General features: G+C 45.0%; 1 protein-coding gene across 1 annotated transcript in view; it reads left to right on the top strand.

The window, feature by feature from the left end:
- The window catches only part of TTLL11 (tubulin tyrosine ligase like 11), a 173287-nt gene that overhangs the window by 60780 nt on the left and 100452 nt on the right, over nt 1–12055 (top strand). Inside the window, exon 4 of the mRNA XM_084899222.1 lies at nt 2845–3420. Coding sequence (XP_084755348.1) covers nt 2845–3420 — 576 coding nt within the window. The remainder of the gene's footprint in view (nt 1–2844; nt 3421–12055) is intronic.

Here is a 12055-nt window from a genome sequence, read left to right as displayed (position 1 = left end):
TGGATTTCACATCCAACAGCAGGTTTGGGTAAAAATGGGAGATACCATCAGCTTTAGCCTAAGTGCAGGTCTTCCTCATGTTCAAGCTGACATCGATGCAGAAAACTTCATTTAGTATGTTAATCCCAGATTATCTTTTTAGTTAAGTCACATTAGTCCAGTGGCTCTCAAACTGAGTGAACATCAGAATCACCCACCATGCTTTTTCCAAAGTACACCTGCCTAGCTCTTTCCCCACATTATTAAATCAGAATTTCGGGGGTTGGGAACTGGTTATATAGATTATATTTAGATTCTGGCCCATGACTTCTTGCTAAGAACCAATGCATTAATTCTTCACATTAATAACTTTAAATAGCTGGGAGGAAAGGGTCACCCTTGAGTGAAACCTCGGAGGAGAATGGATTTGAAATTTTAGAAATCTCTCCCCCTTTTTAAAATAGAAGTTGCTGAAAGATCTGAGGGCTGGGGAAGCACATTCGGCACAGCTATCTGGCTTTCCCATCGACTGTGCCAGGAACCCAGACAGAAGGCCCTGGCAAACTCGGGGTCTGTGCTTCCAGTTCCAAGGAGGCCGTGCTCAGGGGCTACTCTCTTTCATGTGAGAACAGAGGCCAATGCTGTCTGCTCCACTAAGAGAATCTTTCCTATAGTATTCAGAAAAATTTTATCAGAGGTAAAAATGACGCAGGGAATGTGCAGTGGGGTGAAAAGACCTCACCTTTCAACCTCATCATCCCCCTAGCCAGTTGTGAGACCCAAGCAAGTCATGTCACCTCTCAGAGCGTCAGCTTCAGCATTTGAATTATAGAGGACTGGGCTGTGCTGATCTCCGAGGATCATTCCAGTTCTAGAAATTCAGCGATTCTGTTAGTATTAATAATCCTGATTTGTATGGTACTACACTGGCAAAGAGCAAAAGAAATATCCAGTAATGCAATGAATGGCAGAGACTATTGACCATGCAGTTTAATTTATTTAAGGCATATACTGGATTCAAAGGAGAAAATATTGCTCCGGATAATATATTAAACTGTTAGCATCTTCAGCATTGCAAAAGCTTTCCAGAGGGAGGAATTACCCATCGGTGCAAACCTGACATTTTTCACTTCCTGATCCATAACTGCCATTTCTCCAGCACACTTCTATTTACTGTAAAGGGCCAAATGTATGAATGCTTTGGATGAATATTAAATAACTACACATCAACGTCAAGGTCACAGTTGTAAGAAAGGCTTGGTGGAGGGCCCAGGGAGGCTTGCATTGATCTCTGGTGAGGTTCCATTCTCGAATCCTGCTGACAAGGGGGAAAAATTGATGTGGGCCATTATTAAGGCTTTAAGTGTTTCTCCATTGTTAAAGATCTTTTACAAGCCTGGAGTAACTGATAGTGCCCAAGGAATTGGCAAAAGCTTCACTTAGAAATATAGGCTGGTCAGAGAGATAAGTAAAACTCAGCGTGCACATGTCCTGGGTTGGGCTTACACAGCAAAGGTGGAGGCCAGGGTGAGCCCAGCGCTGGGGCATGCCGCCTGCACTCTGAGTTACAGACTCCAGAATGGACGGAAGGCTTGATCGTGGGCTCTTTCATGCCAGATGTGGCAGAGAGGGTGGCTTTAAAGCCTATCCTGAATTTCCTCCAGCCCCTTCCCCTTGCCCCCTGTGAAAACCTCCTCTCCTGGCGTTCAGCCCATACATTCCCCATAGCTGCATGAAGGATATGACAAGGGTCTGGGGGAACTGGCTGCCTATGAATTATGCAGACCTGGATCCAGACTGACTGTCTGGACTGGTCAAGTGGCCTGGAAAATTACAATATATGAATGTCCTGCTGACCTGGAGCTGGTAGGATGGCAAATATTATGGATGGCAGAATCTAGTTTCATAAAGGTCTCAATAGACTGAAGGATTGGCTACATCTACTAGGTGAGCCTAATAAGAGATATAAATAAGGAAACTAGCATTTCTGTGCACTGGCTCTGTGTTTAGTATGTGCTTGGCCCTTTGCACATTTTAGTTTATTTCTTCTTTGCAATGATCCATGAGGGTTTGTTTTATATCCCCATTTTTAAGACAAGGAACTCAGACATGGCAGTACAGAGGGAGGTACAAGCCCATTAGAGTCATTGATCTGGATTCTGATCCCAGTTCCACCCCTCTGTTAGCTGGCCAGATACTTACTCCATCTTTGAAAAACAGCCTCAGCTAGGCTGGATGGCTGCCTTGGATGTGTCAGGGCCTGTGGGCTTTGCCCTTTGCACTTATTATCTCATTCATTCTCAGAACACTCTTTCTCCTCTTTTACAGATGAGGAAGGCACAGATAACTTAAGTAATTTGCCCTAGGTCACACAGTAAGTAGTAGGGCCAGGATTCAAGACCAGGCAGCCTGATGTGATGCCCAGACTCTTAACAACTGATGCACCATCTCCTGTTTTCTGTATCATAAGCCACCATGTTTTCTTAGATAACTTACGTAAAGTGCCTAATATAGTGCCTGGCACATAGTTGGCACTCTTAAACAATAATAGATCATCATCAATTACATGACTTGCTCAGGGTTATAGCTAATAACTGGCAAAGATCTGGGATTCGAACCTAAGTCTAACTACAGCAAATCACTGTGTTCTCGCACTCCCTCTTGGAGAACAGGATTGAGGGGCAACCTTGGGTTACTGCGTTGGTACCTAGCACAGTGTTATCTCCCTGGCAGGCGCTCAGTTAGTGTCACATAGGCAAGACTCATGTTGTTACTCATTTACTAAACTTTTGCCAACATCCTGCCCAGTCTTGGGGGGTCCAGAGAGGAGAAAAACATCATGCTAACCTTTCTTTTCTCCCCCAGGTTCAAATGGTGAAAGAAGGTGACCCCTCCTGGAGACCCACTTTTATTGTGAAACCTGATGGAGGTTGTCAGGGTGACGGAATCTACCTCATTAAAGACCCCAGTGACATCCGCCTGTCAGGGACCCTGCAGCGCAGGCCGGCGGTGGTCCAGGAATACATCTGCAAACCTCTCCTTATTGACAAGCTCAAGTTTGACATCCGCCTGTATGTCTTACTGAAGTCCCTAGACCCCTTAGAGATTTACATAGCCAAAGATGGACTCTCCAGATTTTGTACAGAGCCATATCAGGAGCCCTCTTCCAAAAATCTGCACCACATCTTTATGCACCTAACCAACTACTCACTGAACATCCACAGCGGCAACTTTGTCCACTCGGACAGCACTAGCACAGGCAGCAAAAGGACTTTTTCTAGCATTCTTTGTAGGTTGTCTTCCAAAGGCGTTGACATCAAGAAGGTCTGGTCTGACATCATCTCCTTGGTGATTAAGACCGTCATTGCCCTGACTCCAGAGCTCAAAGTTTTCTACCAGTCGGACATCCCTGCAGGGCGGCCGGGGCCCACATGCTTCCAGGTAACCATCCCTGGTTCCCAGCCGGGAGTTCCAGCCTTGGCCTCATGGGGGATGAGCATGGGGGTGTGGGGGTGTGGCCCGAGGTGGGGAGGGGTGGTTGCTGGTGTGATAAACCGGGGTCAAACTTCTGCTTTTGTGTCAAAAGTCACACATATTTGCTAGCTGTGTGATTTGGGGTAAGTTACTTCTTTCTTCTCATCTATAAAACGAGACAAGTAGTACCTCCCTTAAAGGATCAAGGATCAAGGATCTTATAAGAATTAAATGAGACAACATATGCAAAGCACAGTGCCTGCCATTCATTTATGCATTCTTTCTTTCGGCAACTTTTACCTCCAGCTGAGTAGGGGGCCAGGCACTGTCTGAGTTCCCAGTGAGACAGTGGCGTGATGGGACAGGGGTCAGAATTTAGGGACTGAGCCAGAGTGTGGTAGGGAAGGAAAGGAGGATGAGGGTAGAGCATTCTTTCAGGTCATTTGGCTGTGAAGGTGAGGGTGGCAGGGGGGCGGGAGAGGGAGAGGGGGGAAGAGGGAAAGAGGGACATGGAGTTCAGGTACCCAGAAGGCAGTTTTCTGCCACCAGATAAACAGAATGGGAAGGAGTTAATAAGACGGAGCCTGGGACCCTCTCCATCTAATCTTTTAAACTATCTTGCAGCATTTGTATATAAAAAAGAATTCACAGACATATATGTAAGCATATATTCACAGAACAACAAAATAATCATCCCCAACCCACCTCCCAACCCCAGAGTCCCAATTCCCGTGCTGCTCCCCATCGCATTCTGACCCCCGCAGCCTCCATTATCCCGAATTTTATGTTTATTGCTTCCTTGCTTTAAAAATATTTACAGTACCCTGAATGTATCCCTAAACAACATGTTGTTTTGCTTTGCTTGCTTTTGAGCTTTATGAGAACTCTGTTATAAGGTGTGTAGACACAGTAACATTCTTTCCATGCGTGTTCATGGGAACCGCTGGTGCCGTTTGATTCCCACTGCCGCAGAGCCCATTGTGAGTGTGCAGTTTGTTCGTCAGTTCTCCTGTCAGTGAACACTGGGGCTGTTCCTAGTCCCCTGTCTAACACTGTGACAGGGAAGTAACAGCTGGAGAGGAGGCCGGCTTCACTCCAGGGAGGCTACCGCAGGCGCTGGGCACTAGTCAGCAGGATTTGCAGGCAGGCTGGCGGGACCCTTTGGGGGCGGGAGGGAACTCAGGCAATGATAAGTTTCAGGAGGGGCTAATTGTCACCCAGAGACCTGTCCGTAGGCTCTTGGACTCCCAGGCTTTGGTTCCCAGGCAGGATGTCCGGCTCAGCCATCAGGTATGTAGCTTATGGCATTAGAAAGGGTCAGTGGGCAGAGCCTAGAGGTAGCACCAGAAAAAAACAGGGCCTGGCCGGAACCATCAATACGTTAGGAAAAAAAGAGACAGTTGCAACGTGGAGGCATCCAGGGGTCATCCCGGGGGACTGTGTGGTCACATCTGTTTGGCCATGACAGCTATTCCCGGAGTATCATGTGGGCCTGGCCTGCATGGCCAAGCCACAGAGCCCTGGCACAGTGAGAGTGCAGGGTGGAGGGCCAGGGCGGTTGTCTTGCTGTGAACAAGTGGCCTGGGCGGCCATTGGGGTGGAACCAGGGGCCCAAGTTGTGGGGAACTGAAGGGCAGACAGGGAGAGAGCCACTGGTTTGGACAGATCACATCTAGTGAATGGAGCCCCTGTCCTATGACCATTTTCCATTGCTTGACCACGCTAAACGCTTCCAGGCCTGGGGTCAGGGGAGGAGCAGAGCACCAGAAGTAAACTCCAGGGGGAGCTCTTGGGCCTCTGCTTCTTTGTGAATGGCCACTCACTTCCCTACCTTTCTCCCTAGGAGCCTTGTGAAGTAATGTAGGTGAAAAGGCTTTGACAACTAGAGAGTGTTAGGTATTTGAAATGTGTTTATCACACATTTCAAACTCATAGCAATTGATAAAATATTATCCTTTTCTCCTTAGAGTCCTCTCTTGCTTTTTTAAAATTCAGATCACTTGTTAAAACACTTGTTAGTTTGAGTTTCAACCTGAATTAACTTGGAACCCAAAGATTTAGGCACAACATATGGTTCTGCCATTGACTTGCCATGCGATGTTGCATAAGTCACTTAATTTCTCTGTGCCTCAGTTTCCTCAACTACCTTGTCCAACTCACATGAGATAAAGATTATGCAGGCCTCTGCAGACTATAATAATGTTCTGTGCATGTATAGTATGATGCATTGTTTCTTTGCTATGAAGTCTCTTTCGCTTATAGCTTGGGCCTGGCCCAGACTGCAGCATTCCAGGACATAAACCCCAGCCAGTAAAAGTACATTTATCTTAAACATGTGACTGTGACCCCTTTCCAATCATAGCCACAATAACTACTTGGGAAATCGTGATGGCCCATAGTGGCTGCTGGCATAGCTCAGGCTGTGGGCAAGTTTCCTGTAATGTGTTGCCTAGGATCGTGGCTGCCCTGTCATTCTGGCCTTTCCCCCTGTCATTTCCCTGGACGCCCCCAGCAACATATCCTCCCGTCAGTCTTCTTGAGGGCAGAAGTGTGACCTTGGCTTAAACAGTGAGGTCTGTCTGGGTGTAGATGATTCATGTGGCAGAAATGCACAGGCGGAGGAAAAGTTTCCAGCTCAGCGTTCAAGAACATCGGATCCCAATTCCATTGCTTGGTCTCTATCTGCCTATAGCTCCGTGTCTAATTCTCTCCTTGGCCGTGACCTTCCCTCCTTCCTCCCGCCCCCATGTCTGGAGGAGACACCTTCCCTGGGTCCTCAGGTGCTTCTCCTCTTTCTTCTTTGTTCTTGTGACTTCCTCCTGCCCCTTCAGCGCCAGACAGCCCATGGGAAGGAGGGGAAGAAACAGTCTAGGGGGTCTTGCAAGGCCTTGGGTTTTGTTCTCCGATGCCCTGGATTTGAGCTAACCCCAGCTCCTCCTTCCAGCACTTCTAGCTGCAGCCTTGGCAAGTTAACCTCTCTTTACCCCAATTTCCTTATCTGCAAATAGAGATACTATTTGTATCTACCTCACAGAACTGTTTTAAGATTGAATGAGCGAAAGCCATATGGAACATTTGGCACAGTACTGAGCACACAGTATTCGCTTAATAAATAACAGTTTTAGTTATTATATCATTTGTTATTTATAACAACAGTTCTAAAACTTGTCTCTGAGGAAGCTCCTTGAGGTTATATGAAACCATGAAATTGTTACATTTTTAACATTATGGAACACCAGTGTTCCTAGGCACCTAGTTTAAGAACCAAGTCCTTAGCTTAGTGTTGGCTGCCTCCCAGCCTGGCTCCAACCTCACTCTTTCCCCCCTACCCCTCAACCCCCAGCCTTCCTGAACATTGCAGGTTCAACAAATAGAGCCAATTCCTGTCTCTTGGACATAATTTGTGTTTGTTCTCTTCTGTCTTGGCCTGCCATGCTCTCTCCTATTTTTGTAATTTTTTGAAATCCAATGCTTTTCAACAAGATACTACTCAAATCCCACCTTCTCTGTTAAGCCTTCCTTGACCACTTCTGATATCGGGCTTTTTTTTTTCTTTTCTTTTTTTTTCCTTTTTCTTTTGGACTCTCACACACGCCCTGGGTACTCACTGAGACAAGCTAGTTGAGGAATATGTGGGTGTGGATGTGCCCTTAAGAGGTACACAGTTGAGTGGGAAAGACCAATATGTGGGAATTCCTTGTAATAAATGCTGCAAGAGGGCTCGTGCAGAATGCTGGGAGAGCACAGAAAAGGGAGTCACTAACTGCCCAACTCAATCAGGGAAGGCTGCTCAGCGGAGGAGATGTTTAAGCAGGAGCTTACAGCATGAAGAATTCACCAAGCAGAAAAAGATGAGGAACACCATGCTCTCCTTGTTTCCCTCCTGCCTCTCAGCCCCTTCCTCTGGACCTGTCAGTGTTGGAGATTCCCAGGACTCAATACTCCCAGAGCTCCCCTCTTATCTACAATCACTCCCTGATCTCATCCAGCCCCAGGCCTTTTAAGGATCAGCTATGTGCCCTTGGCTCCTAAATTTTATCTCCAGTCTTGACCTCTCCTTGAGCTCCAAACTGATATAACCAACTGCACACTTAATCTTTTTACTTGGATTTCTAGTGGGCATCTTCCATTTGACATGTGCAAAATGAAACTCTTGATTTCCCTCCTAAAACAACTCTCCATTGTCTTTCCTGTTTCAGTTCATGAATAGCACTCAATTAGTTGCTCAGAACAAATCTGAGCCATCCTTCGTTATTATTTTTCCTCCTTTCTACATCCATTCTGTAAGCAACTCTTGCAAATAGGCTTTAAAATGTAACCACTTCTAACCAGTTCCACTGCTACCATCCCAGGCTAGGCAGCCATCACCTTGCACTTACACCATAGCAGTAGCCTCCTAGTTGATGCCCCTATTCCTGTTCTTATTCTGTAGTCTCTTTTTCTCCAAAGTGATTCTTTTAAAACATGCCAGATCAATTTCCCTTGTGCAAACTCTCCAATAGCATTCTCATTGCATTTAAAATCCTGGCTTCTTACCATGGTTTACAAGATGCTACATGATTTGTCCATTGTCTTTTTACCTGACCTCATCTCCTACTACTCGCTACTTGCTGTCACTCTTGCTCCTGGATGTTCTTCAAAAGTGGCCTTTGTTTTGTTGTTCATTCAGCCTGAAGTGCTTTAGCTTAGCTCTCCAAATCACTTATTTGCTCACTTCATTCAGTCCCTGTTCATATATCACCTCTTGAGACTTTTGCTTCTGGTCATGATGGAGTAAAAAAAGACTGGATCTATACATACAAAACCAATACATTGAGAAAAAAAAAAAAAAAAAAAAGGACTGGCCTAACCCCCTGCAAACAAGTAAAACACCAGACAAAATGCATGAAATAACTGTTTTAAGACTTTCAACAATAGACATCCCAGCACTGGGATCCCTGGGGAAAAGGGGAATAAAACTACAGTGGACTTGGTTTTCTGTTTGGGGCAATTTCTGGAACATGGGAGAGAAAAACCTAACAGATCGCTGTGACCTCAATGAGTTGAGAAAATGGAGATCAAATTTTGGGAAGGCTGAGGTAGCTGGAATTCTGTGGGCAGAATTCTGAAAAGAAGGGAGCTAAGGTGTATAATTATGTACAAAATTTTTAAAGAAAATATGAGCTTACTGAAGAGAAAATGGAAGTTATTAAAAAGAACCAAAATGGAACTTCTAGAGAAGAAAATACAATGACTAAAATTAAAATTTTACTGGATAGGATTAACAGCACATTAGACACTGAAGAAAAAATTATCAGTGAACTTGAAGACATAGCAATAGATTGTATCCAAAATGAAACAGAGATAGTAAAATGGCAGGAAAAAATAAATGAACAGTCCATCAGTGACCTATAGTACAACAGCACGTGATCTAACATGTATAATTGGGTTCCCTGAGCATAAAAGACAAGGAAGATACAGAAAAATGTATAAAGAGTGGCCAAAGATTCCAACTTTTAAAAAAATAAACCCACAGTTCAAGAAGCTTGAGAAGCTCCAAGTAGGATACATAGCCATATACACACATGCTCACTCAAGGCTTATCATAATTAAATTGATGATAAAATTTAAAAGCAGCTAGAGAGAAAATAAACACACATTGTGTTCAGAGGAACAAAGAATAACCAACAAGTTAACATCAGTACAAGTCAGAAGACAGTGGGATGACCAATGTCACCTCTTTAGAAAGGACTTCCCTGACCATCCTTTCTAAACCACCAGACCCTCCCTTTCTCCCACTGTTACACTCAGTGTTCTTACCTTGTGTAAGTTCATAATTCTCATGTTGTGTCTCTCTCTCCACTGGAACGTAAGCTCCAAGAGGGTAGGATGTTAAGATATCATTTTCCTTGTTCACTGCTTTATCCCCAGTGCCTAGAACAGTACATAGTATTTAGTAGGTGCTCATTAAATATTTGATAAGTAAAATTGTCTTCCAGGCAAACTAGTATAAAGGCAGAGTGGGGAGTAAAGCATTCTAGAACTACTCATAGTTCGGCACAGTTAGAGATGTGCAGTAGTGAATGGGGGTGGAGGGAAATAAAGCTGAGTGTGATACAGATGCCAGATCAGAGAGGAATTTGTAGGCCATGCTGTGGAGCATGGGCTTCATTCTGTAGGCGGGGAATTTAGGCAGAGGAGTGTTGATATTCTAATTGCATTTTATAAAAATACTGTGTCAGCCCCCTGTGCCCAGGGTAACAAATGGGAAAGTCCCAGCAAAATGGTGCAGACCTAATTCAGACTAGGAGCAGTGAGGAGAGGGCAGTTTTAGACAGTTCTTTGGAGGTAGAATGTACAAGAGTTGGTGTGCAGGTAGATAGAAAGGATGAAGGAGAAATTTTTGGCTTGTGTGATTGGGTGATAAGGAATACTGTGTAGGCAAAGTCGACTTTAGAAAGATGGTATGTTAATTTTTGCTGTGTAACAAATGACCCCAAAATTTAGCAGCTTGAACTAGTAAACTATTGTCTCACAGTTTCTGTGGATCAGGAGTCTAGGCTTAGCCAACTGCCTGTGGCTCAGAATCTCTCACAAGGCTGCAGTGAGCATGTTGGCCAAGACTGCAGTCATCCCAAGGTTTTACTGGGAAGAGATCCTCTTCCAAGCTCACTCTCATGGCTGCTGGCTCAGGTCCCCGCTTTCTGCCCCCGGCTGTTGTCCCACCTGGGCCTCTCCATGGGGCAGCTCACAACACAGGCTGGCCTCCCTCAGAGTGAGCGAGCAAGGGAGTTAAGGGAATGCATGCCAAGGTGGAAGTCATGATAGTTTATAACCCAATATTGGCAGTGACGTTCCATCATTTCTGCCCTATATTATTAGAAAGAAGTCACCAGGTTCAGTCCACCCTCAAGGAGAGAGGGATATACAAGGGCATGAACAGCAGGAAGTCAGGGTCATTGGGACCTTTGAGGTTGCCGACCACAGAAAGTGAGCTTGGAGATGTTTGATTTGAGGAGTCTGGGACCTCATTTGGAATACCCTGGATGCAGATGGATGTGTAGTTTTGGATCTCAGGAGAGAATCCCCTCTCTTTGGAATGTAGTTTGGAGCCTTCACATCAGTGTTCTCCCCAACTTTGGAAGCTACTAGAAGTCAGAGATGAAGACTAGAGATCTTTTAGTCCCCATGGTCCTCCTCAAGTAGGAGGCAAGCAACACATACGTGAATTACTTGGAGGAGGGCAGAGTATCACATGATCGAAAAGGTCTCTCTCTTCTCTCTCTCTCTCACGCCATTTGACAATTTCTGCTCTACCATGGAACCAGAGAGAGGCCTCCCCCTTCCTGAGCTGCAGGTTTCTGGTCTGCATAAAGCAGATGTTAGACTAGATTAGTAATTTTTTCCAATGGAACTTTTTTCCTAGGAACCCCAGTATGGAAAATAGGTAAAAGTTGATCTGATCTGGCCTCTCCAGTGCTTCCCCCCCCCCCTCAAAAAAAATCACCCAATTTTGAAAAACACTGGATCAGGTAAATCCCAATTTTCTGCCAGCTCATTGTTCTCGAATTTTACAAGATCCACTCTAAGCTCCTCCTCGTTCTGTTTATTGATATCCATTGGTGTAACATATTTCATTGAACTTTTGAAAAGAAAACTCATATTTCCTTGAACTTGTGAAAAAACACATATACTAAAGCTGACTTTCATTAAATACTTACAGACAGGCACCATTCAAAATACACTGAGTGGCCAGATTATTATGATCACCTGACATTTGCAGGCAAATTAGCTGTATACTGCATTGTATGGGATATGGAAGCCAAAGGCCTGTTGGAACACGTTCACTGTCTGCAGTTACCAAGATAAAACGTCTCCAATTTGCACAGGAACACAAGGATTGGACAGTCGGTCGTTGGAAAAAAAAAGTCATGTGGTCCGATGAATCACATTTCCAATTGCATCATGCAGATGGCAGAGTGAGAATTTCACGGAAATAGCCTGAAAGTATGTGCCCCACATGCATGAGTACAACCCTTCAAGCTTGTGTGGGCAGTGTTATGGTTTGGGGCATGTTCTCCTGGCATGATTTGGGCCCTTTAATTTGTGTGAAACAACATCTGAATAGCACAACATACCTAAGTATCGTTGCTGATGAAGTTCGTCCTAGCATGTTGATGGTGTATCCCATTGGAGATAGCTTCTTCCAACAAGACAATGTGCCATGCCATGGTGCTCGTATTGTGCAGGAGTGGTTTCAAGAACATGAGGGAGATTTTACCTTACTTAGGTGGCCCCCACAACCACCAGATCTCAATCCAATTGAGCATTTGTGGGATGAAGTTTAAAGAGCCATCAGGGAGCTGGTTCCACACCATCCAATCTCACAGAACTGGACAGTGCTATTTATCAGGCATGGTGTCAGATTCCTCACATCACCTTTCAGTGTCTCTTAGAGTCAATGCCACGAAGAATCGCTGCAGTATTGAAGGCAAAAAGGTGGCCTGACAAAGAACTGATGGGGTGGTCATAATAATATGGCCACTCAGTGTACGTTCTATCCCCCCCCCCCCCATTGTATCTTTATTTGGTCCTGCTTCCCTGCTTCATGAGGGCAGGGACG

Source organism: Pipistrellus hanaki, assembly GCF_964339955.1.
Source record: "Pipistrellus hanaki genome assembly, chromosome: 11".
In the NCBI taxonomy this organism is placed as follows: Eukaryota; Metazoa; Chordata; class Mammalia; order Chiroptera; family Vespertilionidae; genus Pipistrellus; species Pipistrellus hanaki.
This window is presented reverse-complemented; position numbering and strand designations above follow the sequence as displayed.